At 28.4% G+C, this 26,986-nt stretch overlaps 1 protein-coding gene across 1 annotated transcript in view; it reads left to right on the plus strand.

The window, feature by feature from the left end:
- LOC117182252 overlaps positions 1-26,986 on the plus strand; it is a 48,159-nt gene that overhangs the window by 18,463 nt on the left and 2,710 nt on the right. Inside the window, exons 6-12 of the mRNA XM_033375360.1 lie at positions 4,975-5,196; positions 8,644-8,847; positions 15,837-16,139; positions 16,231-16,329; positions 19,275-19,651; positions 23,649-23,763; positions 26,215-26,379. Of these exons, the coding sequence (XP_033231251.1) occupies positions 4,975-5,196; positions 8,644-8,847; positions 15,837-16,139; positions 16,231-16,329; positions 19,275-19,651; positions 23,649-23,763; positions 26,215-26,379 (1,485 nt within the window). The remainder of the gene's footprint in view (positions 1-4,974; positions 5,197-8,643; positions 8,848-15,836; positions 16,140-16,230; positions 16,330-19,274; positions 19,652-23,648; positions 23,764-26,214; positions 26,380-26,986) is intronic.

The following is a 26,986-nucleotide window of genomic DNA, read 5'->3' on the forward strand; positions in this document are numbered from 1 at the left end:
GAAAATCCAAAGATAAGGTACTAAATGGGGAGGGAAAAAAGTTGTTGAAGAGCTTGGAGGAGTTGGGATGGTATATCTTAAACGGGAATATAGAAGGGGATATATTGATTCGGATCACTTTCCCTTAATAGTGACATTAGAGGGACAAAAAAGGAATAGCAATATGGTAAAAGGGGAGCAAATGTAAAAAGTGTAGGAAAAGGGGATTGGTCAAGGGAAGGAAAAGAACAGTTTAGAGAAAAAATAAGAAATATCAAAATGGGAGAGGGAAATGTGGACGAGGAGATGGAAAAAATGATAGGAGAAATAAAAATAGGATTAGAGTGCACAAATAATAATGAAGTTAGTAAATGGGGGAATAGAAGTGAGTGGGATGAGGACTGTAAAGAGGAAAAAAAAGGAGGTCAGAAAGGAATTAAGAAAATGGAGAAAAGAAAAGAGTAATGGGGAAGATTATAGGAAAAAAAAGAAAGAGTATACTGAATTGTGTTATCAAAAGAAAGAGGAAGAGAATAAAAGGTTTGAGGAAGAGGCGGAGAAGGCAAGGATGGAAGAAGAGGTATGGAAGGTAGTAAATAGAGAAAGAAAAAGAAGAAAAAGAGTAAACCAAGATATTGAAATGATAGAATGGAAACAATATTTTTTGGATTTGCTAGGAGGAGTAGAGAGAAAAGTTGTAAAGGGAGGAAAATATGGTAGAGAAAGAGACGAGGAAGAGGAAATTTCAAGGGAAGAAATAGTTAAAGTTTTGGGAATAATGAAGGATGGAAAGGCACCTGGTATAGATGAGATCCCAAATGAAGTATAGAAATATGGAGGGGAGGAACTATAGGAATGGGCATGGATAATGTGTAATAGAGTATGGAGAGGAGAGGGGTGACCAGAGTTATGGGAAGAAGGAGTAGTTATACCAATAGTAAAGAAAGGCAAGGGAGAGGAGGTTAAAGATTATAGGGGGGTGACGTTGATGCCAACATTGTATAAAGTATATGTAACTATTTTTTCGGAGAGATTGAAGATAGAAGTTGAAGAAAAAAAGATCGTGTCACCGAATCAGACAGGGTTTAGAAAAGGAATGGGGGTAATGAAGAACATATATGTTCTGAACTATCTAGTAAATAAGAGAATTAAAAGGGAAAAAGGGGCAATGATAGCAATGTTCGTGGACTTAAAGGCGGTGTTTGACTCATTAGACCGAGGCGAAATAGACAAAGTTATGGTAAAGAAGGGGATCAGAGAGGGATTAATAAAGAGAGTATCAGAAATTTTTAGGGAGACAAGAAGCAGGGTAAAGATAGGAGAGCAAGTAGGAGATAGTTTCTGGTTGGTGAGAGGTGTGAGACAAGGGTGTCCTCTGAGCCCACTTTTATTTAATTTATTAATATCAGACTTGGAAGAAGAAATGAGGAGAAAGGGTTGGGGAGGAGTTAGGATAGGGAAGGAAAAGATATATACACTGGCATACGCAGACGACATAGTGTTGATGGCAGAGGATGAAGAAGGGATGGCGGGATTAATTACAGGATTAGAGAAATACTTAGATGGGAAAAAGCTGAATGTAAATGTAGAAAAGACAAAGATAATGAGGTTTAGAAAAGGAGGTGGAAGGAAGAAAGAATGAACAGGGAGATGGAAAGAAATAAAGTTAGAAGAAGTCAAAGAGTATAAATATTTGGGATATATCTTGCAAACGAATGGAGATCATACAGCTAATATAAGAGAAAGGATAAAAAAGCAGAAGGGGTAATGAAACAGATATGGGGAATAGGAAAAAGAAGGTTAGAAAAAATTGGAAAAGGAGAATGTGGTTATTTGACACACTGGTATGGCCGGTATTAGGTTATGGAGCAGAGATATGAGGATGGAAAGAAAGGAAAGATATTGAGAGTTTACAAGAAAGGTATATAAGGTGGACACTAGGGGCAGACTGGAGGACGCCAGGATATATGGTGAGAGAAGAAGCGCAAAGGGATAAGTTAAATATTAGAGCGGGTAAGAGGGCATGGAAATTTGAGATAAAGCTGAGGGAGGGAAAGGGAGGGGAGTTGGCGAGATAGTGTTTGATGGAGGTAGAAGAGAGGAGAGGGAGGGCGATCGAATTAACGAGGTGGGAAGAAGAAAGGAGGGATTTCTTTAATGATAGAGAAATAGAAGACGGGACTGGAGTAAAATATGGTATAAGATGATAAAAAAGGAAGGGCTGCCAAAGTATTTAGAAAAGGGATGGGGAGAGAGAAGGTGGACCAGAATAGCAAGATTTAGACTGGGAAACGAGGTAAGGGAGGGGATGTGATGGGAAATGAAGAGAACAGAAGGTGTAGAATATGTGAATGGGAGGAGGAAACATGGGAGCATGTATGGGAAGGATGTAGGAGAGGAATGGAAGATAAAGGAAGCTGGCAAGAAAATTTGGTTAAGATTCTAGGCGAAGATGGATTAGGAGAAGAATGGATGAAGGAGTTGGAGGGTGCTAGAGGAGCGATTGAGGGAGAATGAAAGAATGCACGTGAAAAAGGTAAATGGGGGTATAAAAAAAGTGAAAGAAAAAGGAAACGGAAGTCGCTTAGATTAGAAGCGTGAAAATTGTAAATAATGGTAAAGTAAAAGTTAAGTACACTAAGATGCGTTTGCATTCTCATGCTCTCTCTCTTGCTTGCACTCTCGCTTTCGTTCGCTCGCTCACTCGCTTGCTAACAAGTCCTAAATTGCGCTATCGCAGGAAATATAAATAAGGAACTAGATATAAGACTTTATGTAAATAGTTGTAAATAATTGTATATATAGAAAGAATAAGATTGTAAAAAATATATAGATTTAAACGGAAAGATTGTAAGGAATGGAAGTCATGTAAATTTTCAACGCAAAAAAGATTAATTTTCTTCAAAAAAGTGGATTTGATGATTTGAGAAAAGTAGAATTTGATTTTTTCACGTCAAAAAGGCTAGTTCTTAACAAAATCAATTTATTTTTAACTAAAAAAGACATGTTACATTTTTTATAAAAGGAAGTAATTTCTAATTCAAGAAATGGATTTTTCAAGAAAATATTACAATTTTCAACCAAAGAAATTAATTTTGTACTATAATGATGAATCTTCGAAAAAAAATTTTTTTTCAACTATAAAAGTTAATTTTTCATTAAAAAATAGAATAGTTGAATTTTACGTCCAAACATTAAAATCTTCATCTAAAAAGATAAACTTCCAAACCAAAATTAAAATCATCAATAAAATTAAATAAAAAACGAATTTTCAACAATATACCCACTGGGCACACCATTTTAGAACGTAATTGGAATGTCCTAATATCGTTTCTTGGACGTAAAAATTAAAAGACGTCATTCAAACGTTTTAAAAACTGTCCTAAGTCAGTCCAAATAATATTCTAAAAACGATTTATGTTCGCAATACGTCTTTAAAACGTCTTTGGAACGTTGTATGTTTATGGATCGTTATATGGACTGACTTAGGACATTTTATAGCTGTTCTAAAGATGTTCTTCAACGCGTGTACCCACTGGGTAGTGTTTAATTTCAAACCAAAGAAATACACTTTAAACCAAAGTTTCAATGAACGAGATTAATTTTCCACCAAAAAAGACAAATTTTCAACAAAAAAAATGGATTTTAATCTTAAACAGGTCAATTTTTAACTTAGGCTAGCATAATTACATTTTCAGTAAAAAAATTTCAAACAAATATAATAAATTTTCAACGAATAGTTAAATTTTCCACCAAAAAAATGAATTTTTAACCAAGAAGATACATTTTTACAAAAAAAAAAAATGATTTACATCACAATACTTGAAGTTTCAACCTAATAGCTAAATCTTCAACAAAATAGTTAAATTTTAAACCAAAAAGATAGTTTTTCAACTAAAATGATGAATTTTCAACCACAAAAATGATTATTGAATAAAGTAGTTCAACTTTTAACTGAGTAAGTAATCAAATTTTAAATAAAAAAGATTAAGTTTCTAAGAAAAGAGATAACTTTTCAACAAAACACATACATTTGATCAAAATAGTTAAGTTTCAACATAAAAGGTACACTTTTAAGCGAATTCCTGAAATTTTAAGCCAAAAAGCAAAAATGTTTTTTTTTATTACAAATTTTAATATTTGTTAGCTGAAATATCAAATAATCAATTTTTTGTTGAGAATTATTTATTTAGTGCTTAAAAATTCGATTCAAAAATCTTTCTTAGATAAAAATTCTATTTATTTTTTGAAAAGTCGTCTTTTTCAATCAAAAAAAAATTATTTTAAAGAAAAAAATTTCTTTAGCCTAAAATCTCAATAATTTGGTAGAAAAATTAACCATTTACTCAAAAATTCAGCTGTTTGGTTGAAAATGTACTATTTTCTTGTGGTTGAATTAACCTTTTGGGTTTAAAAATTAAAATTTTTTTTAGGAGTTGAAGATTCACCATTTAGGTTGAACACTTTTTTAATTTTTTTTTTTTAATTTAACTGTTCGGTTGAAATGGTACAATTTTGTTGAAAATGGATGTTTTTCGTGGAAAATTTATATATTCTCGTAGAAATCTAAACTTTTTTTAAATGCCACTGATTGATTAAATTAATTTTTTTACATAAAAATGTTAAACTTTTTTTCTGAAATATTAAGTATTCAATTTTATGTTGAAAATTCAAATTTTTTTGTTAAAAATTCAATTACTTGGTTGCAGGTAGAATTAATTTGTTAAAATTTCATTTTAGGAGTTGAAGATTCACCATTTAAGCCGACAACTTTTTTATTATTGTTGAAAATTTAACTATTTTGTTCAAAATTGTTCTTTTTCGCTAGATATTTCTGGGTTTTTTTTTCAAGGGATGTTGAAAAGTAATTTTGTTTACTCTATACAAGCCTACATTTAAAAAATAATTCATTTTGCGAATCTCAAATGTTCAATTCACTGGGGACCATCCCTTCTTTGACTTATTCATCAATAAAGTATTCATGTCACGCAATAGGGTCGTCCTAGTTTGGCGAGATCAGAACAATTTTGGGCAGATGCTTTTAATGTGCTTTGTTGCACTAGTTATTTAACATTGAGCGCCTGTCTTAATGGAAAAGAAATGGTTGGATCCCAGAAAAACAAACTGCCTGTCCTTATGAGGGATATTCACTCCAAGTGTTACGAACTTTTAGTCTGTCTCCTGCTAAGAGGAACGCCACTCAAAATACTTTACCAGGTAAGAAAAAAGGATAAAAAATCCCAACTTTTACACAAATTTTCAGCAGCGGCGGATCCAGGCCTTGGTCTCGGAGGGGGCGATCGGGGCGTATAAGTCGAAAAAAGCAAAAAAAAAAAATATTTCAAGTTATAAGTATAAAAACTTAGAGCTGGGGGGGGGGGCGATCGCCCCGATCGCCCCCCTCTGGATCCGCCAATGATTTTCAGACAATTTAGGAAACGATCCTATTTAATAATAATTGCTGTTTCCAGTTTGTTCTTTTGAATTTTATCGTATTTTACAAATCTTCAATAATTATATTCTATTTGATGATAAAAATTATTTTTGAATGTTTCTGAATATTCTTGACAAAAGAGAGATTTTTTATTTTAATTATTTTTTAATATTGGGAAATATTCAGTTCTCCACATTTTGCCACCAGACTGAAATTTTCTAGAGAAAATTTAATTGATTTTTTTTCAATAATTTATTTAAAGAAAACATTTAACAAGATTTTAAATTATTCCTAAAATTGCCGGAGAAATGTAGAAGATTTTAAAGTGAAAAATTTCAATCTTGCAACATTTGTAAAATAAAAAAAAAATTGAAGATTTTGAATAAGATATTTAAAGGTTATGAAAGAATACTAAAATAACTTTATTTCAAACAAAACTTAGATTTTGGAAGATTTCGTGTCAATTCAAAAGATATTTAGGAATATTTGGATTTTTGAAGAGATTATAAATATTTTAAGACTTTCAAAGATTTCCAAACATTTATCATATATTTTTTCTTGGCATGTATAAGGTTTAGGATACTTTTATTTAATAACCTTTAAGTAAATAAACAAAGAAAATTGAAAATATATATTATTTTTTCCTTTAAATTATAATTTTCCTAACATTTTTTTTTTATTCTGGACTAAACAATCTTTTCAGCTACAAATTCAACCATTTTGTTTAAAATTCGTCTTTTCGGTTTGATAATTTATCTCTTTTGGTAGAAATTTTTTTTTTTATATTAGAATTACAAATATTTGTTTTAAAATAAAAATATATTTTGGCTAAGTGTTCAACTATTTTTTTCAAAATTCTTCCTTTTGGATGAATTTAAATATTTGTTTTTGATTTAACATTAAAAATATTTTTCACTTTAATTATCAACGGAATATACGTAAATAAGCAATGTTTAGTTATTGATTTTTTATATTCTATGCCATTGTTCAAGTTATAAACAAATTTCCTGAACAAATGCATGTCTCAGTCATTTCGCGCTCTAAAGACGTTGTCCCTTTAATTAAATTGATAAAAAATTTTGTCTTTGTTACGAAATCGACTGCTAGTGATGCTGAAAGGACCTTATTTATTACGAGACTTTGTCAGGCGACACTACACGGAGAAACCTTTTGCTGCAATATTTGCTAAAAATCAGACTAGATTTTACTATTTTTAGTCTGCAATAGAGGGGCATAGCGGAACTTTTGTAATGCTTACTACTTCGAGTAGTAACTAGTAACTACATGCCGAGCTACAAAATTCATTGGAAAAAAATGTTACATTTATTTCTACAGAAGATTGCACGATACGTATCCTCTCCTTTACACGTGCATACGACCTAAATGAAGACTTATTTATTATGAGATGTTGAACTCTTTCGCACCATTATATTTATTTAAATTGCAATTGTACAGTACAGATGATTATATATAGTTTATACATTATTATATACATGCAGGAATATTATATTACAAGCTGAAACAGAAAAATGTGATTAAAGTAAAGCTGATGGGAATCGAACACGGGTCTCCAGTGCAGCAGCACGGCGATTTTCCATTCGGCTCAACTAGATAATGAGATCCAGAAATTTATCGCTTTTATCAAGTAAATGCTAGCAGTCAAATTGACGTACATTAAATTATTTATTAATTGTTCACAGTGATGGCATTTTTAAAATTCTAAGCACTATATCTTAAAGTAATCAAATAAAATAATATCGAGGTTAAAAAATTATTTTTTGCTCTCTCTGGAAAATTTGTTTTTCAATTGTAACTTTTCGAATTATCCTAATTTATTGTAATAAGGATCTTTGTATCAAACCAAATTTAGTGATTGATAAATTTAAGGAATTTCAGTAGAGCGTTGGTCGGCTGACATTGTTTACGCTCGGCTGCACTCGCTCCAACGCTAGGCTCGATTACTAAGTCACTTACTAATATTCGAGAGCGATCTTCCGAATTTGTCTTACTCCATAATACAAAAAATAGAAAGTGTCGTAGTATAATTCATATTCCTACAGACAATAGCAATTTCTCTTACAAATTTAGTGTTTTATCTTATTTTAGGTCCTTATTACTTCTACTCTTTTTATATAATTTAATTATGTCTCTACTAATTTATCCTATCTAGGATTTTACTATAAAAATACTAAGACTTCGTATTATCAGTAGGAAAATTTCATATGAAAATAGCATAGCTTACGATTATTTGTATTAAAATATACGAACTATCGCCCTGGTCCCTCGATTGTAATCTAATTTAGTAATTTTTCCAGTACAAATTTTCTCAGTGTATTTGTTATTTATTAAAATACATTTTACAAACAAATACAGATGTTATTCAATTTGCAACCGGTGCATTTCCTTTTTTAACGGAATTAACTCTAAATAACTTGAAAAAATTCATCTCTCATGATAGTTTATTGAAGAAGAATTTTTCATGTTATTAGCAATTTTATAAAGAAATTCACTGCTTGACTACTTTTAAATAAATGAAGACTTATCAATAGTTTCTTTAAAAAATTTAAATTTAACTATCTATGGTGTCTTCAACTGCAGCAAATGGCTTCTGGATGCAATGGTCGTTCAATCTTTAATTTGTATTTATATTTTTAAATCATATTTATTTAATATAAGAAATTGAAAAATATAGCCTGCAAGTAATTTTAATCAAGAAGTTATACTTTGACTCACTAATTTATGAATCTAAAAATAAACAAAATTTTTAAAATATTTTCACCTCTCGAATATTATTTTTAAGAAGCATTTTTAATAATTGCATGATTATTTGCATAAATATAAATAGTGTAAAAAAATGGGATCGTTTCTAAAAAATAAAGCAATAAAAATTTGTCTCTGGTATTGTCTCTTTGAAAAATAAGGTAGCATTTATTTTCTTTAAATGCTCAAATCGGATTAAAATTGTAAGCTCTAAATTAATTTGTTCAGCAAAAACTTTTTCAACCCACTGAACGACAGCTTAAATCCTATTATGCATAAAAATAGTTATTTTATTTTTTCTTTCGTTTTAATTAAGGGTAACAAACGAATATAAGCCTGGACCATTTCATTCGTTTGTTCCATTAATGTATCAATCCGGATTTAAAAAAAGTGCATTTTTGTTTTTATTTTAAACCTTTTTTGTCTATAAACACTCCAAAATGGATAAATTTTAGCGTTTTTGATTTTAGGTTTTTCGAAATGGATTGGACGATCTGCCGATTTCACAGCCAAGGAATGGACCTTCTCCTTGGCTTTTTATGTCTGCTCCTGATTTATTGGGTTCTATAAATGAGCGTTCTTATCAGGCAAATTTTCCTAAAGACCAAGCTGTTATTTTGGAGATAAACGTGCTTAAATCACAGCCACAGCCAAATTGGCCACAATTAATGAAGGTTAGAAAACATTTTTTCCATTTTAAGTTTTTTGAAATGATAAAAATCATAAAAATAGCACGATGGCCACTGACAAGGAAGTCCGGGAAAAATTCGGGTATTTTTTGGAACCAGGAATTTGTTAGATTTGTTTTTGCGCTTGCAATAAATATTTTCTCGCCGGAGAATGCCATTAGTTCACTTATTATACGTTTTGTCTTTAAATATAACATTTACCCACTTCCGATCATTTCAGGGACATAAATATACAAAAGTATACTAAATAGAGCATAGATTGATGTATGCTTTTCCATAGAAAATTCAAAATCTATACTTTAGATCCTGGATCACTTTTGGTTAATCATTTTACTATTTGGTTAAAAATTCAACGATCTTCTTAAAAAGTAATTTATTTCGATTGAAAGTTAATCCTTTGTATTTTAAAAGACTAATATGATATTTTTAGTTGAGAATTCATCTCTTTTGTTTCAAAATTTAATTATTTCGTTAAAATTCAAATATTTAAAAAAAGTCATTTTTTGGGTTGAAAATTCATCTTTTATATTTAAGAATTAATTATTTTTAATAATTGAAAGGTCTACTATCAGATTTTTTTGTCCAGAATTCACCTATTTTGGTTTAAAATTATACCATTCAATTTAAGATTTAATTATTTTGTTAAATATTAAACTATTTGCTTTAAAAGCCATATTTTTTGGTTAGATGTTAATTCTTTTTATTTGACAAGTCTGTTATCATGTTTTGGGTTCAGAATTCACCTCTTTTGATTAAAAAGTCTACAATTTTCTTAAAAAGTCGTCTTTTTGTGTAGAAAATTCAACTGTTAAGTTAAACATTCGTATTTTTAGATAGAAAATTCGTTCTTTGTATTGATAATTAATCTTTTGGTAAAAAAGTCATCTTTTTTTACTATTTCGTTCAAAATGCAAACGTTTTTGGTGGAAGCTTAATCTTATTTTTTTGAAAATTCGATTATTTGGTTATAAAATTGATCTTTCTTTGCTTCAAATTAACTTTTTTGTTTAAAAATCAAATATTATATTTCAGGTTCAGATTTGATATTATTTACTTAAAAGTTCCATATTTGATTAAAGATACAATTATTTTATTTAAAATTCAACTCTGCTCTTAAACAGTCGTCTTTGTGGCTTAGATTTTCAACTATTTGTTTGAATATGCAAGTGTTTTTGGTTTAAGTTTAATCTTTTTACATTCTCATCAGAGAAGGTATTAGATTTGTGTAAAATTTGACTCCCCCAGTTTTTGTCAAATGTCCACGTTTTGTGATCCCCTGAATCCGGATAACAGGTTTTTAATGTGTCAGCCTGTATGTCTGTATGTGAACACGATAACTTTTGAAAAAAGTAATCTATTAGATTCCCCTTTGGTGCACTCGTTTAGTGTCCTAAACTAAAGGCCATGTTCGTTAACCAGCCAATTTCGGATGAAAATTCAAAAAGTGGGCACATTTTGAATATTTTTGAGACCACTTTTTTAAAAATTCAAAAATTCTCTGTATGGCTATTCATATTATTTAAAAACTTTAACAATTTATTCTAATGACTTTTTTAAAAAAATCTACAATTACTAGAATTATAGCATTTTCAAAATAAAAAAAAAAACTAAAATGAACAATTTAGTCCAAACAACGCATGATACGAAAAAAAGTCTGTAGAAGAAAAACGTTGCTTTTTCAAAACCCTACAGGATTATGATAATAACTTTTTCAATTTGGTTAAAAAGTTAAAAATTCCAAATTTGATCGTACAAAACAATTTTGAAACCACATTTTTTCAAGATTGAAAAAATCTATGTACGGTTGTTCATAGTACTTCAAAACTTAAACAATTTATCATTCTGACTGTTTTCAATTTTTTATTATTTTTGGTATGATCAAATTTGGCGTATTCAACTTCTCGACCAAATTAAAAAAGTTGTTATCATAGTCCTGTAGGGCTTTCAAAAATCAAAGTTTTTCTTCTCTTGACTTTTTTTCATATCATGCGTTTTTGGCTAAAAATGTCCATTTTAGTTTTTTTTTTTTTGGATTTTGAAAATGCTCTAACTCTGACAATTTTCTTTTTATAGAAAAAAGTCATGGAGATAAATTGTTTAAGTTTCTGAGTACTATGAACAACCGTACATAGAATTTTTAAATCTTGAAAAAATGTGGTTTCAAACATTGTTGGTACGATCAAATTTGGAATTTTCAACTTTTCGACCAAATTAAAAAAGTTGTTATTATAATCTTGTAGGGCTTTCAAAAAATAAAGTTTTTCTTCTTCTGACTTTTTTAAATATCATGCGTTGTTTGGTTTAAAATGTTCATTTTAGTTTGATTTTTTGGATTTTGAAAATGCTCTAACTCTGATAATTTTCTTTTTATAAAAAAAAATTCAGAAGGATAAATTGTTAAAGTTTTGAAGTACTATGAACAACCGTGCATAGAATTCTTACCTCTTGAAAAAGTGTGTTTTAAAAAATTTTTTGTATGATCCAATTTTGAATTTTCAACTTTTTGACCAAATTTATCATTTTTTATGAGTTTATCTTTTTTTTATCATAATCTTGTAAAGCTTTCAAAAAGCAACGTTTTTCTTAAGACTTTTTTTTCGTATCATGCGTTGTTTGGCTTAAATTGTTCATTTTAGTTTGTTTTTCTTGATTTGAAAAATGCTATAACTCTAGTAATTTTTTATTTAAAAAAAAGTAATTTAGATGAATTTTTTAATTTGTTGAATTCTATGAATAACCGTACAGAGAATTTTGGAATTTTTAAAAAAGTGGTCTCAAAAATATCCAAAATGTGCCCACTTTTTGAATTTTCATCCAAAATGGTTGGCTAACGATTTTGGCATTTAGTTTAGAACACTTAACGAGTGTACCAAAGGGCAATCTAATAGATTAATTTTTTTCAAAATTTATGGTGTTCACAGATAGACAGACAGACATACAGGCTGGGGGGTCAAATTTTACACAAATCTATTACCTCCTCTGATGAGAATGTAAAAATACTTCACAACTTTTGCACTGAAATTTAAACTCATTTTCTACACTTGGGTAATAGGTGACCCGAAAAAGCAGTTTTGTGCGCGTCATTTGAAAGCCAAGGCCCATATAACGACGTCAGTATAACAGTCACATAGGCCGAATTTTTCCCTAATTTTCAGTCTTGCGCTCCCCTCCACCGAAATGATCCCTCAGCGAAAAAGCTAATTTTTTGGATCGCTTCGGTCACCAGTGATCCAGATGTAGATCAGAGGGTTAATTTTCAAGAAAAAAACTCATTTTTTATCAAAGAAATTAATTTTAAAGCAAAAAGATTAGTTTGCAGCCAAAAAAGATTAATTTTTAATAAAACACATGTTTTTTCAACCTATTTTTGATTTTTTAAAATGAATTTTTAACCTAATAGTTGAATTTTCAACTGAAGAAGATAGATATTGAACCAAACATGGAATAGATAAATTTTCAGATAAAAAATGAATTTACAGTAACAGATTTTCAACAAAATAGTTAAAATTTGAGCAGAAAAATTGTTTTAAACTAAAGTGATGAAATATCAACCAAAAACTGAATTTTGAACAAAGTAGTTCAATTTTCAACTAGGTATTTGAACTTTAAACCCAAACAATTTTTTTTTCAATTTTGAACAAAGTAGTTCTATTTTCAACTAGGTATTTGAACCTTGAACCAAAAAAAAATTTGTTCTCTAAAGTGTCAACTTTTGAAGTTACAGGATCGAGGTATAAAGAGAAGATCAAATTGTTAATAGACCTAGCAAGAAATAACCATTTATGGCACGCTTTGGTCTTCTAAACTATTATTTAAATGTAAATGATACAATGAAAATATAGAAAAATGGTTATATTTCATTTATTGTAAAAATACCATTTTCACTGTTATTTATGATAAAACTACTTAATTATGCTCGAATCTATGTGATCTATGTGATCAAATTTGAAATCAATGTCCGCATAAACATATGCAAATTTTTACGGCTTTTCGTTCGATCACCGAAGTTAACCAGCGGATTTGCTGGGCTATAATCGGATTAGGGTCGTCTTATTAGACGGGGCTGTAATTTATCAGCTTTTAAGCTGCCTTCACCCTCACACTGATGATAATATCCTCTAGAAATTTTTTAATGTACCTTTACTGAGGTTCTGGTGGTTCGGAACCCACCTTAAGCTGTATTTCTATATGGATCATACTAAATTTAAATTTTCCTTCCAGTAGTTACTGTGAGTCTTTTTGTTAATATTATTATTTATTATTTTTCCCTAAGTAAACAGTCAAAGACAAACTGAATATTTCAGAAACCCCCGAAATTTTGCGACATTACTCTAGAAAAAGATAGTTATAAACCACAATAAATTGTTTTAACAATCATGTTTGTTAACTTGTTTTAATTATGATTATCTTACTAAGTAAGAAGTAGACAAGAAGTTAAAAATTTCAGAAAAAACCGTAACTATCTAGCAATAATATATGATAAGCTTGTTTTAACAATAATAACTTGTTTAAACAATTATGTTTGTTAAATGGAATTAAATATTACCTCGCTCTGAATGAAAAGTTGACAAAAAGTGGAAAATTTCAGAAAAAGCGCATCTATCTAAAAATTTCGGTTGGAAACTTCCACTACATGCATTGGAAGTTTATTTTCTAAACTTAAGGTAACGCTGCAATACACAATGTTGTAGTTTCCAAATTCTGGAATTGGTATGCTACCTTACATGTCTTGGAATTTTATAATACAATATTCTAGTAGCTTAATATCTCGACAGCTGTTAAAGCGAAAAATTACAACAACAAAAAATGTCAATCATTTCTGAGAACACTTGTTCCTGGCAAAAAAAAAATAAATTTTTTGACGGAGCCAAAACTGTTGTTAATGTATAGTGTATACCGCGCGTATTTATGGCATTCAAGGAATTTATAGAATTCACAGAATTCACTTAATTCAAGGAATTAACTAAATTCAAGGAATTCACTTAATTCAAGGAATTCACTGAATTCATATAACGCCTGGAATTCACGGATTTCATGGGATTCACGGAATTCATGGAATTCACGAAATTCATAAAATTCATAGAATTAATGAAATTCATGGAATTCGAGGAATTCAAGCTATGCACGGAATACGAGGAATTCACAAGATTCATAGAATTAATGGAATTCCCGGAAATTAAAGAATTTACGGAATTCAAAGAGTTAAAAAAATTCACAGAATTCATGAAATTCACGAATATCAAGAAAATCAGGGAATTCACGAAATTTACATACATAAATAGTGCAATTCATGGAATTCACGAGATTTAAGGAATTCATAAAATTATAGAAGTTAATGAAATTCAATAAAATCACGGAATTCACGAAATGTATGGAGTTAATGGAGTTTTGCGAATTCCTCGAACAACATGAATTCAGAGATTTCTTTCATTTCTATGAATTCTACAAATTTCGTTTATTTCTTGAATTCCGCGAATTGCATGAATTGCAGGTATTATATGAATTCCTTAACTTCATTGAATCTCGTCTATTCCGCTGTTACAGTAATTTCCGCGAATTCCTTGAATTTCGTTAAGTCTGTAAATTCATGAATACCGTGGATTTTGCGAATTCCGTAAATCCCATTAATTCCGTGAATTTCATGAATGCCTAAAATTTCTCGGTTTCCTTTAATTCTATGAATTCCGCGAATTTCATGATTTTTAATTAATTTCTTGAATTCCTTGATTTCCATTAATTTCGTGAATTCCCTGAATTCCATAAATTTAGTGAGTTTATTGAATTTCATGAATTCTGCAAATTCCGCGACTTCTATAAACTTCTTAAATTCCTTCATTTCCATGAATTCTGTGAATTCCATGAATGTTATAAATTTCGTGAATTTAATAGATTTCGTGAATTCCGGGAATTTCTTGAATTCGGTGAACTCCGTGAATTCCTTGAATTCCATCAATTCCGTAATTTTCTTGTCTACAATTTTTGCCTTCAAAAAGCTCTAATACATGTATTGGAATGCTGGACGATGACTTCACGATTTACAACACTTACAATACATGTATTGCAATTTCGTCATTCCAATACCATGGTTGCAATTTTACCTTACGCTTGTATTGTAAGATTCTGGTAGATGTGTTGTAGAATTCCAAACATTATTAACAGTGTAGATATAAACAATAATTTTGTTTTAAACAATAATGTTTCTTAAATCTCATTAATCATTAACACAATATAAGTGAAAAGTAGACAAAAAGTGGAAAATTTCGGTAGAAGCCGATATTTCCTAAAATTATTCAAAGAGAATATTATTAAAAATATTAATAAATTTAAAACAAGTTATTTTTGTTAACTTGAATTGATTATTATCTCATCCTTATAAAAAGTGGAAAATTTCAGAAAAACTGCAACTTTTTAGCATTATACTAAGCGAATAATATTATTAATGATGGTAAATTTTCTTAACAACTATTTCTGTTAGATTTACTTAATTATTTCCTGAATCCAACTAAAAAGTTGAAAATAGTTAGAAAAATTCGGAAAAAATCGGACTTTCTAACTCTACTCTAAGAAAAAGTGGATAAAAACAATAAAAATGTCTTAAACAATATATGTAAACGTTTTATCATAAATTGAAAGTACTATTTTACGGAATAGAAAATTTTTTTATTTACAAAACCGCGAAAAATTATCATTAGCGCCAAAAGCTCGCAAAACTCATTTTTTGATTAATGTTGAGTTTCACCTCTATTAACCTGAAATAGTCGATTTTGAATAATATGTATAAAAACGCATTTTTTCATATGGGAAAATACGTGTTAAACTTCATGGGGCTTACAGAACGTCTAATTATCCTTTTTTGAAAGCGAATTTATTTATTTATCGATTCGAACAAATTTAAGGCGATACGTATGAAAATGCGAAAAAAATTTCGGACCATACTATTGGCCACCCTGAATAATGTCACAATTTTTCAACAGGTGTTTTTGATGAACGATTATGCTGTTTCGAAAATATTACTCAGGTCATTGGCACGACAATGTATTGGAAAAAAATTCGATGCTGATTTTCTAAAATCAAACGGGGCGCAAAATTCTGAAGACACTTGTGGAGGTTTTTTATGTACTGGAAATTCATGTCATAGAATATTAAACATAACACCTAGTTCTGCATTGTTTAGTCTCACTTACATTTTGGTTAATAATACCCATGATCCTTTGAAGATCATAGTTCCAGCTTTAAAACTCGATCCGACCTGGTCCAGTTATCTAGATCGACAACAGGTAAGATTTTTTAAAGAAATAATAATAAGAATTATGAAAAAGCTACACATTTTTATAATTTTATTATTAATTTATGAAACTATTTGTGTAGGTGTGGAATCAATTAAGACCACCATGGTTAAATGCCCTTTTGGCACCTCTGAATTCAATGATGATTCCTATTGTAGAAATTCTGCTTGATGCAGTCAGGGTAAGTTTTTTGTCTACTTTTAAAAATAAAAGTAAATTGAATAAATTAATCAATTTTCATTAACATTAGAGAATTTTAAAATGCGAAATTTAGTGGTGGTGCAGCTTTAATCTTTTTTAAGCAAGCCCTTGGGTATTTCGGCTTTAAATCTGTTTCATTTCTTACATTAAAAAACGAGAATAAATTGTGTATTAATTCTTAACATTTCTGAGAATAATGTTCCTTTTGTAAAAAAAAATCTTATGTTTAAGTGATTTTCCTTTCAAGACCTGTAATTTGCATAGATTAAAATCGAATAAAAAATCAATTCTAAATTCTTCATTTTTAAGGGTTTCAGATTTCGACCCAAAATATTTTAGGTTGAAGTTTTATAATTACTCAAGGATACAATTTTCAAAATTGTCTTTTCTACCCTTACTTATTTAATATAATTTAAAAAAATATCATTTTCAAACCAGACTAAATTCAGTAGAGAAAAATATAAATCTTTGTTTTGAAATTATGAAATTTCGTTATGTTTTAGACAATGTAAGATGTGCAAGTGATAAAAGATTAAAGTTTCTGATATTGATGTATATTATTATAGTCATCGAAAAATAGCGAAAAACAATACGTGGCACTTATTTTCTTGGAAAAATGTATGCAAAGAAAAATATTTACAAAACACTGGAAAAGATTGAAATGTGACAGAGGAACTTTAGAGTCTTCAAAGACAAACAACTTTGCTCTCTAAACTACCATTTTATTATTTTTATACTTTATTCAAAACTTCTAGTAAATTTTGAAAGAGTGTGAACTCCCACATCAGTTTATTAATAATAAACTAATAGCTAAGTTAAAGTAATATTGTAATAAAAAATTAATTATATAAATTGAGAAACAGTATTACAAACTTATCTTATGGTATGTTGCACATAAAGCTAAAAGTTCTTTTAATAACAATATTGTTGATTTATTTCACCTATTCGATTGGAAAAACCGTATTAATATTGCAAATTATTTATGTAATGATTTCTTGCATTTTGAAAAAGTGCGCAATGAAAATACTTTTTCAACAGAAGTTAATCTTTATTCTGTTCAATTATTCTAATTTTAGAAACTAGGGCATATAACATACCTATATGTTCATAATTAAAAAGCGAAAAAAAGTTAAACAATAAAAAATACTTCACTCTAACTGAAAATTTACTCAAAATTTGACAGTTTCGGAAAAACCGCAACTTTCTATCATTATTTGAAGAGAATATTATTTAAAATAATAATGCATTGTTTAAACAATTTACATTTTTTTAATTGAATTTATTATTGCCACACTCTAATTCAATAGTGGATAAAAAGTGTAAAGGTTCAGAAAAACCCGCAACATTCTAGCATTATTATACAAGAATATTTTTATAAATAATAATAATTTGTTTAAACAAGTATTTTTGTTTACTTGAATTCATCATTACCTTACTCTAACTGCAAAGTTTAAAGCAAGTTGAAAAAATCAGAAAAAACTGGAACTTATAACTCTATTCCAAAATACAAATTCTACAAACAGTAATAAATTGTTTAAGCAATTTATTTAAGCATCTAATTATCAATAGAAAGTAATATTTTATGTATTAGAAACAATTTGTACTAAAAGAAACCGCAAAATAATAATTGCCGCTAAAAACTCGCAAAATCCAATTTGTTATTTATGGGGTTTTTTGGGACACTAAAATAGACTCATAGTATAAATCCAAAAGTAATTTTTGATTCGTATTCTATGGATATTGTAAAGAGAAAAATTAAGGGTCAACTTTTTACACCTAATATTGACGATTTACAATAAAATAAACAAAAATGTGTTTTTTCTTATGGGAAATACCTATTAAATTGGGTGGTTTAAAAATTCGACATTCAATTATGTTCAAGATGTTCAAGAAGTTATTTTCGCCCAATAGCTTTTAATTTTGAAACCCCCAAACCCCTTTTGTTGCGCTAAAAAAATGCAAACTATTAGTTTTACGTGAAGTTCAAAATAAAGACGGCTTTTTAAAATTTTTCTTAATTATTTATATTCGATATGTCTTCAAGTATTTTTTAACTGATTTTCAATTTTTAAATAATAATTATTTGCCTAAACAATTTTTCTTGCCTGTAAATCGTGAAAAGTTATCATTTTTGTGATAAATGATACAGTTGATTCATTTTAAGTAAAAATTATTCTAACTTAACATATTTGCTAATTATTTAATAAATTTCTATTGTTTTAAACAATTTTTCCCTAAGTAATCGCGAAAAAAATTTTCCCCTGGAAAAGACGCAAGTGAATAATCAATAATTGTTTAAATTATTGCAAAACTGTCTTTTACAATAAATATCACTTTTAACGTTCAATGACGGCATAATTAATTCCATAGAATAGTATCTTTCAATTTGTACCAGGGCAAAATATTTTTTAAGCAAATGAAAATTGTTTAAATAATTTTAACCTGTTTTCATACTAAGTATCACGCTTTGCATTTATGAACTTATCGCTCTAAAATTATCCTTAAGAGGTGATAATACTTAAGTTCACAAGAATTTTATAACAAGTTCTTTTTTTACATTTTTTTGAAAACCGAGATTTCCCCATTTAATACCCAATGTTAATTCCAAGAGCCCGGGAGCATTGATTGACGTTGAAAACATAAAATGGCGGATTTGCTTTTTCTAGAAAGATAAAAAATCTATGGGGGGGGGGGGGGGGGGGGAGATTACCAAAAATTGAAACTTGAATTTTTGACCACCCTAGTGTGAAGGCTCTATGTATCCAAAAAATTAATGACCTGAATGAAACGAACACTATAAATAAAAAACGTAGTAGTATCTCTTTCGTTCTCTTATTGGATTTATTGTCTCATTCGTTATTTATGACCACTATCCACTTTGATCAGCAGGTAATCGATATTATTTGGATTCATTTGCATTTTCAGACAGGAGCGAGCATTTATCAAGCCATGTCTTTAGCACTGACATGTTTGATGGAATTGCATGTTTGTGCACCTTTTGGTGTTTTGCGAACGGCTCTCGCTATGAACGAAAAAATCCCGGCTCACTGTCGGCCTATAGGCGGATCTGTACTACTGCAAATCATGTGCGCTGCACTCTACACAGCTTTACTTGAAGTATCTGCTCCCATAAAACCAAAAACTGAACAAAACATTATGCCCCATAAAACTGAACTTGGTTATTTTGACCCTAACGATAAATCAGCTTCTGCGCTTGCATTAGCTGAAGCACTTTGCAGCATTGACGAAGATAATAAGCATACTGTTCAAATCGAAGATTTGTCGAAAATTATCAAAAAAAGGTGATTTTTCCAAATTATTACTTTTGCAAATCCTGATTATATTTCCAAAACTTTTCGAAAATCAGACAAAATTGCACTAAAATGCTACATTGCACTGAATTTATACAGCATTGCATCACATCGATACACCATTCCACTAAATGTTTACAATAATTTGCATCAGTTCTTGTTGTTTATTGTTGACTTTTAAAGTATTATGTAAAGGCATACCACATACGTGATACAATTATTACTAAATTTACATTTATTTTAAAAGATTTTACTAGAATGAAGGGCGTATACCCGTAGAACACTCAACAAAAAAAACCGTTTTCAGATTTTTTCGTGAAATCCACAACACTTTTTGTTGATATGTGTGAAAAAAATGTTGTTTTCCTTTATCTAAAATTCTGCTTATCAAAAGAACATTATTTCTGTATTAACCTTAACGAGATCAATATTTTTCTCATGGTTTTTCAATTCCTTTTTCAGTGTATCGTTTTCAAATAGATGCTTTCACAATTATATTATAATAATAATTTCATAATATTAATGACCGGGAAAAATCTGAGAAATGATGGTTAACTTATTTTTGGCCTAATATTTGTAAATACACACAATTATCCAATTTGGAACAAGTTACATTTAGAATATTATAGTATAATTTATTCATTTTGAATGTTGCATTCTAACATTGTGATTGTTTAATTACGAGTGTCTCGAACTAAATATTTAAAAAATTTTAAAGGCTTAAATTTAAACTTTTCACTTTTAAATTTTACTTAAAATTCTTCGCTTTCAAACTTACTTATTACAAATATGTACGATTTTCAGCTTTTTTGATTGAATTTTGATTATAACTGAGGGGCAAATCACTCTAAAATGAGTGTAATTAATGCAAAGAATTACTGTAAATAATGAAGGCGATACGGAATAATTGTGAGTTTAATGCGAGGCTTAATGTAACTCGTTATTTAGAAAGATCAGTAAGAAGCATATAGAAAGTAAGGTATTTTCCGTAACTCAAACGCAAATTTAAGGAAGAGAATGAAAATAGTGTTCGGAACGTGAATAACGTACGAAATAACGAAAATAGTGTATCGCGCTGTGTATCGACTGCAGAGTTTTTCTAATATTTTGAAGGGGAAAACGCGTCAATGAAAAAGCTGTGTGTTAACTGTATGAGTTTGTATCTCGTACTATTTTGAAACAGTCAGAGAGTAATTAGTTAATTATAATCAATTTCCTAAAATATGTAACGTTGAAAAATAAAGCAAAAATCACAACGTTTGCTGGGGAGTAAGACATAATTACTAGTTTTCGTGTATTTGTTCATTTTGATTTTTAAAAATTTAAAAATGGAAACCATCGATTAAATATTTAAATCTTATTAACTAATAATCAATTATTGATTAATAAAAATAAAATGACAGGGTGTCTACTGTGTGGAAATTTAAGGAAATCTGAGAATCGTGCCTTTGACCTACTTGCGCTACTTTCTTCTTACTTAAAATTCAAATTAAAAAAAAAATTTAATTTTTGAAATAAATTTTCACATTGCAATCGAGTAAATTACGTATTAGTTTGGTTGAAACTTGTTTCACCTGAAAATTTAACTATGAAATTTTTTGCTGACAATTTATGTTTTTAAATGCAAAATCACCTTTTTTGGTAGAAATTAATCTTCAAAGTTGAAAATTTATTTTCTGGTCGAAATTATTATTATTCTACTTACAAATTCATCATTTTATTTATAACTCTGTTTGAAAATGTGACTACTTTTTTAATATTGGTTTTCGTTATCATAAAAATTTTTCTTCCACTGAAAATTTGATTACTCCAATTGAACAATTGATTTATTGCCAATTAATTCATTTGCTTATTTGAAAGTTCACCAAAAATTCGGGTGTAATTGGATTTTTATTATTTTGTATTTTTGGATGTAGAAGTGCTAGGCTTACTTAAGGTAGCACCTTCACAAGAAAGCTAATTTTTTAAAAAAGTAAGAGCCCAAAAAATTTATATAGCACAGAAAAAAAATCTCAAAAAAGGCCAAAATTCTGAGCTATGAAGAATTTCGAAATTCATTTCTGGAGGTGCTCGATTAATGGACCGTCGAAAATATTGATTTGAAATTATTATTATAATTATTTCAATTAGCTGGAAGTCAGAAAATCTCGACGAAAATACTAATAGGAAATCAAACTGAAATAATTTTTTTTAAACATACGAAATAATGAATATAAGGAGTCGTATAAGGACGAGAATAGAGTTACTGCGGTTAGTGTAAATGGCGCTCATAAGGAGCGTCCGCTAGAAGTCAGATCGCTGCATAGTGCTATCACTGTATTCAGACTATGAGTTTACGCGATCTCTAGTATGACGGTTTCAGTTAAAGCGAATAAGGCGCGTACGTTCTTTTTAATGTAAATAACGTCAGTAAGGTGAACGTTAAGTTTTAACGTTTACACTGATTTGAGAGTGATTAGCTCCTGGAATATAATAGATAATGTGCCCTAATTTTTATAATATTATTATTAGAATATTTTCCTCATAATAGCTCGATAGGTATAACATTATGTGCCTAATAAGCCCAAGTTCACGGCTTATTTTGAATTTTGCTAAATTATTAAGATTTCAAATAATTATATTGCTCAACACATAATTTGAAAAATTGAAATAATAAAATTTTTAAAAGTATTTAGGCATTTTTAAAATTTTGCGACTTTTTTTCGAAAATTTTGACCCTTGGCAGAATATAGGAGAAAATTCGAAGCAGATTTTAATAATTCCGAAAAAAACTATTTAGACTTACCTTTAAACGAGTCAAAGTACTTTAAAAATGTAAATTATTTTCAGAGTTATTCTAATTTTTAAAAGATATCGAAATTTGATGTTTTGGAATATTTTTCTATAAAATTGACATATTGTCTTCAACTTGGGCTTGTTGGATGCATAATTTTATTATTATTCTATCAAATTTTAATGCCAAAATCCGGAAAGAAAATTATATTTATTTTTTACATTTTGAAACCTTAAAAAACTTGAATTTTAAATTAGGCAATATGTTTCTGTTCAAAGAAAGGCTTTTAATTAATTTTTTTGAAATGGGACTGATGATGTGCTTCGATTAAAAAAATTGTTTCTATTCTACTGAAGAATAGTTTTTTAATTAATAGATATACGTAATTAAAAAGGGGTAAATTTCTGTAATCATATGTATAAAGTAAAAGATTGTTATGATTTTGAAAAACTTTTCTTTCTAATTGTACAATATGACAGACTTTGAAGTTGCTATTACACAGCACCAACTATGTATTATGCGATTCGGAAAAAAATTTTGTTAGAAATTTCCAAATGGGAAGCTTTTAAAATTTGTAGATATTTAATATTCAAGACCTAAATGTGACAATTTTACATAATTAAAAAATTTTGAACGTTACACTAATAATATTTTATTAATGTGTGAAGTTTGATAGCTTATTTGCGGAATTAGTCAATTTTACAGACTTCGAATTCAAATTTTTCAATATTTGAAGTTTGAGTACAAAGAGTAATTTCAAGTACTTCAGTATTAAATTGTCTATTTCATGAGTCTTCAATTTAAACCTGTATAGTTTTGAAGCCATGAGCTTTGAAATGTTGAGATTATGTTAATTTGGAATTTTGTGTTTTTGAAAAAGTGTAGCGATTCAGACATATGTAATATTTAAGGTTGTAATTCTTAAATATTTTATTTTGAAAATTTAATATTAAGCTTAATTCTACTAGGATACGCTTTTAATAAATTTATTTAATAATACAATAAAGCTTTTAAAAAATGAAGTGGAAATTTTTTGTTAGAATCAAATAAGGCCTTCTGAATCGATATTATCGGGTAAACTAATTGCGTGATGCAATGTTTTCATGAAATGTTGTATAGATCTAAATCATATTGTTTTTCAAATGAGTAATAAAAACAGTATTTTTAAGTGAATGTATTTAAATTAAGATTATTTTATTATTTCAATATTTGCAGCATAGATTCAAAGAAGGTAGCTACAGAACAGGCGGAAATAGAAGACATGACATCCTTCATAGAAGTCATAACCGATGAATTATTATTTCAGATTGAAGGCCGCCGTTCTCTAAAGGTTGATTTCTCCCTCATCCTCTACCCTTATATTGATTATTAATTACTCGATAAAAAACAGAAAGATTAATCTTTATATTAACTTTCTTTCTATTACAAAATTTTTAAATTTCTTCATAAAAAATAGTATTTCATCTACAAAATGCAGAGTAAAGAAATTCGTCGATAAATCAGAATAATAATAGCGGGGATCATAGTCCGTCCCCTGTTTGACCTAATCTCCTTTCCCCCTTCTCTACATTAAATTAAAAAATTGTCTGAAACATCTAAAATCAAGAATATTAACCCAATTTTGTTCGCGTTTTACAAAGTTCCGATTTATTTTTTTAAATTATTATAAATGGAAATTCAAGGCATTGCAAAACAAGATGCTTTGAAAGAGATTCTTTTTAATGACACCAAATTCAAATAATTCCTAAGCAGGGAAAATAAGGATATTATCACGAAAATCGAAGTATAAATTAGATTAAATAAAATTAATGTAGTTACTAATATTAACTTTAAATTGAAATGCTCGAAATTCCTAGCGTTTCATCGAAAAAGGCGAATTTTTAATAAAATAATTTATTTCGCATGCAAACCAGATTTTTCAATAAAGAAAGAAAAAATGGAACTAAATTGTTGAAATTTCAACCAAAGAGATGAATTATGAATCGCCAACTATGAAAAAGCAATATTTACCAAAGTAGTTTTTTTAAATAAAAAAAAGTTTAATTTGTCCAAAAAGACGAATTTTCAACAAAAAAACATACATTTTTATCCAAGAAGATAAATTTTGTACTAAAAAGACAGATTTTCAATTGAAGAGATAAATTTTGAACTAAAATTATGAGTGTTCTACCAAAAAATTTATTTACAATAAAGTAGTTTGACTCTTAACCAAGTGGAATTTATATTTGAGGTTATAGTGTTTACCAGATTTGTATGAGTAATTATATTTTATGACAGTTTTTTGTATGGTAGTCTTATTTTATTATTTAAATATTGATTTTAAACATTTAATCTTTTTTGTCCAAAAATATAGTTTAAAAATGAATCTTTTTTTGTTGGAAATTCAACTTCTTAATTGAAAATGATATATCAATATTTAAAAATTGATTTATGATCATCAGAAAAAAGGGACTAACATCAAGTTTAATTCTTAACCAATAAGTTGATTTTCCAGGCAAAAAAGTTTGAAATTTGTTTTAAAAAAACAATTCAATTCATCAAAAAAGACGACTTTGCAATAAAATTGTTGATTTTTCAAATAAACATGATTTTTCAGATAAAAGTGAAACAAATTTTCAAACAAATTGTTTAATTTTTAGTAAAATAGTTCAATCCTCAACCAAAACAGATTATTTTTAACCAAACAGTTGGATTTTTAACGAAAAAAGATAAACTTTTGTCAACAAAAAATGCATTTAAAACGATAATGGGCGACTTTAACAAAATAGTTGAATTTTCAACAAAATAATTAAATTTAAATCAATTAATAAAATTGTTAAACAAAAAATATGAATTCTCAAAAACAACAATAGAATGATAGACTTTTTAACTACAATGAATACATTTTCTAAAGAAACCATCTTTACATGTAAAAAAATACCTATAACGAATTGAATATAATATGAAAAACAGTAGCGTATATTAGAACCCTCTAATAAACTATGATTGTTTTGTAAATTATTTGAACGATGAATTTATCATTAACAATTGTTATCTACATAATTTTGTTATTTTCATGAATAATATTTTTTTAGTTTCTGTTTCTTTACACTATAGTATTTATTTATTTGACAATAATTTTTTTTTAACATATGAGAGTTTTCGATTGATGAAAATACATTAAACACCATTTTTAAATTCCAAGGGAACAAAAACAGAGAAAGTAAATTTTTCAAATAGTCATTTTTGTGCTTTTCAAATTATTTCTTTCTATTTTACTTAAAAAAATACTTTGAACTCAAGGTTCTATACTGAAAAGAATACATCGATGAGAGCAAGAAATACAAATCTATGTGATAAAATGAGATAAAAAATAATCCATACATAAGTAGTTTTAATTCTTTTGTTTATCTATTTTTTGTTCCTTGATCTTCTCAAATTTTTTGTTGATGTATTTGATTAGACGCAAGATTTTCTAAAGCTACATAAAAAAATTGTATATACAAAATTACTAGAAAACTTTGTAAAAAAAATTAATTTTGTTCAATATTCACGAGATACCTATATATGATATAAAAATGTTTAATAATAAATAAAATTCTATTTTAATCTCCCTTTTTCGGACAATAATCCTGTTTTTTACCTAAAATTGTTGAACTGTCGTGATCCCTACAATATCTGAATTAATTGATCTAAAACTTTACTTCGAAGCATATATCTTATAGATAAATAAATGAATGAATGAATAAATAAATAATACAATAAATAATAATAAATGAATTAAACGAAATAATTGTTTTAGATTGTACACGAATATTTGCTTCGTGCATCAGATTTGGTTTTAGAAGCTTTAAAAAGTAATGGAAAAGAAGATGCGACTGAAGTTGCTATTCCGGCTGATGTTCCAGTAAAAACAAAAAATCTGACTTACGTCATGTTTCACATTGGCGACAAGCCATTTGATGAAGTGAGATATGGAATTTTTATTAACTGTCCATAACAGTCGTAGTTGCTGAAAAAAATATTATTTCGAAAAAAATTGTATTTTAAAATAACATTTGGAGAGCATTATCAGCCTTCCTTTTAAATTATATTCAGATTGATGTTTTCCATGAAAAGCATTCAAGCGTGTATGATTTGAAATTCAAATCTCTGAACTCATTTGTTATTTAAAAGCTTTTTACTAAAATTAAAATCGTCTAACTTAGAAATGTTTTGATACGGGGGGGGGGGGGGCTGTTGAAAAGCTACGTCACTGTATTTTTAACACTTTTTCCAACCCTTGCCTATTTCTTCGCCACAGATCATCACACAAAGGAAAAGTAATAATATAAAAACGATTTACAAATAATAAATGTAAAATTGTAAGGCAACGTCTAGTCGTCCCGAAAAATTAAAAGAGTTGAAATTATGAAAAATATTTTACTACGTATTCCGAATTTCGGAACGATGCTACGCTTCGTAAATATAAAGATAATAACACAGGCCAACAATTCTCAGAACCAGAGACCAGACCTACTATACCCGAAGGTTTTTGCTGCGCTGAATCCGAATCTGACCTCAGAAAAATTCCA

The sequence above is a fragment of the Belonocnema kinseyi genome, chromosome 10 (assembly GCF_010883055.1).
Source record: "Belonocnema kinseyi isolate 2016_QV_RU_SX_M_011 chromosome 10, B_treatae_v1, whole genome shotgun sequence".
NCBI lineage: Eukaryota > Metazoa > Arthropoda > Insecta > Hymenoptera > Cynipidae > Belonocnema > Belonocnema kinseyi.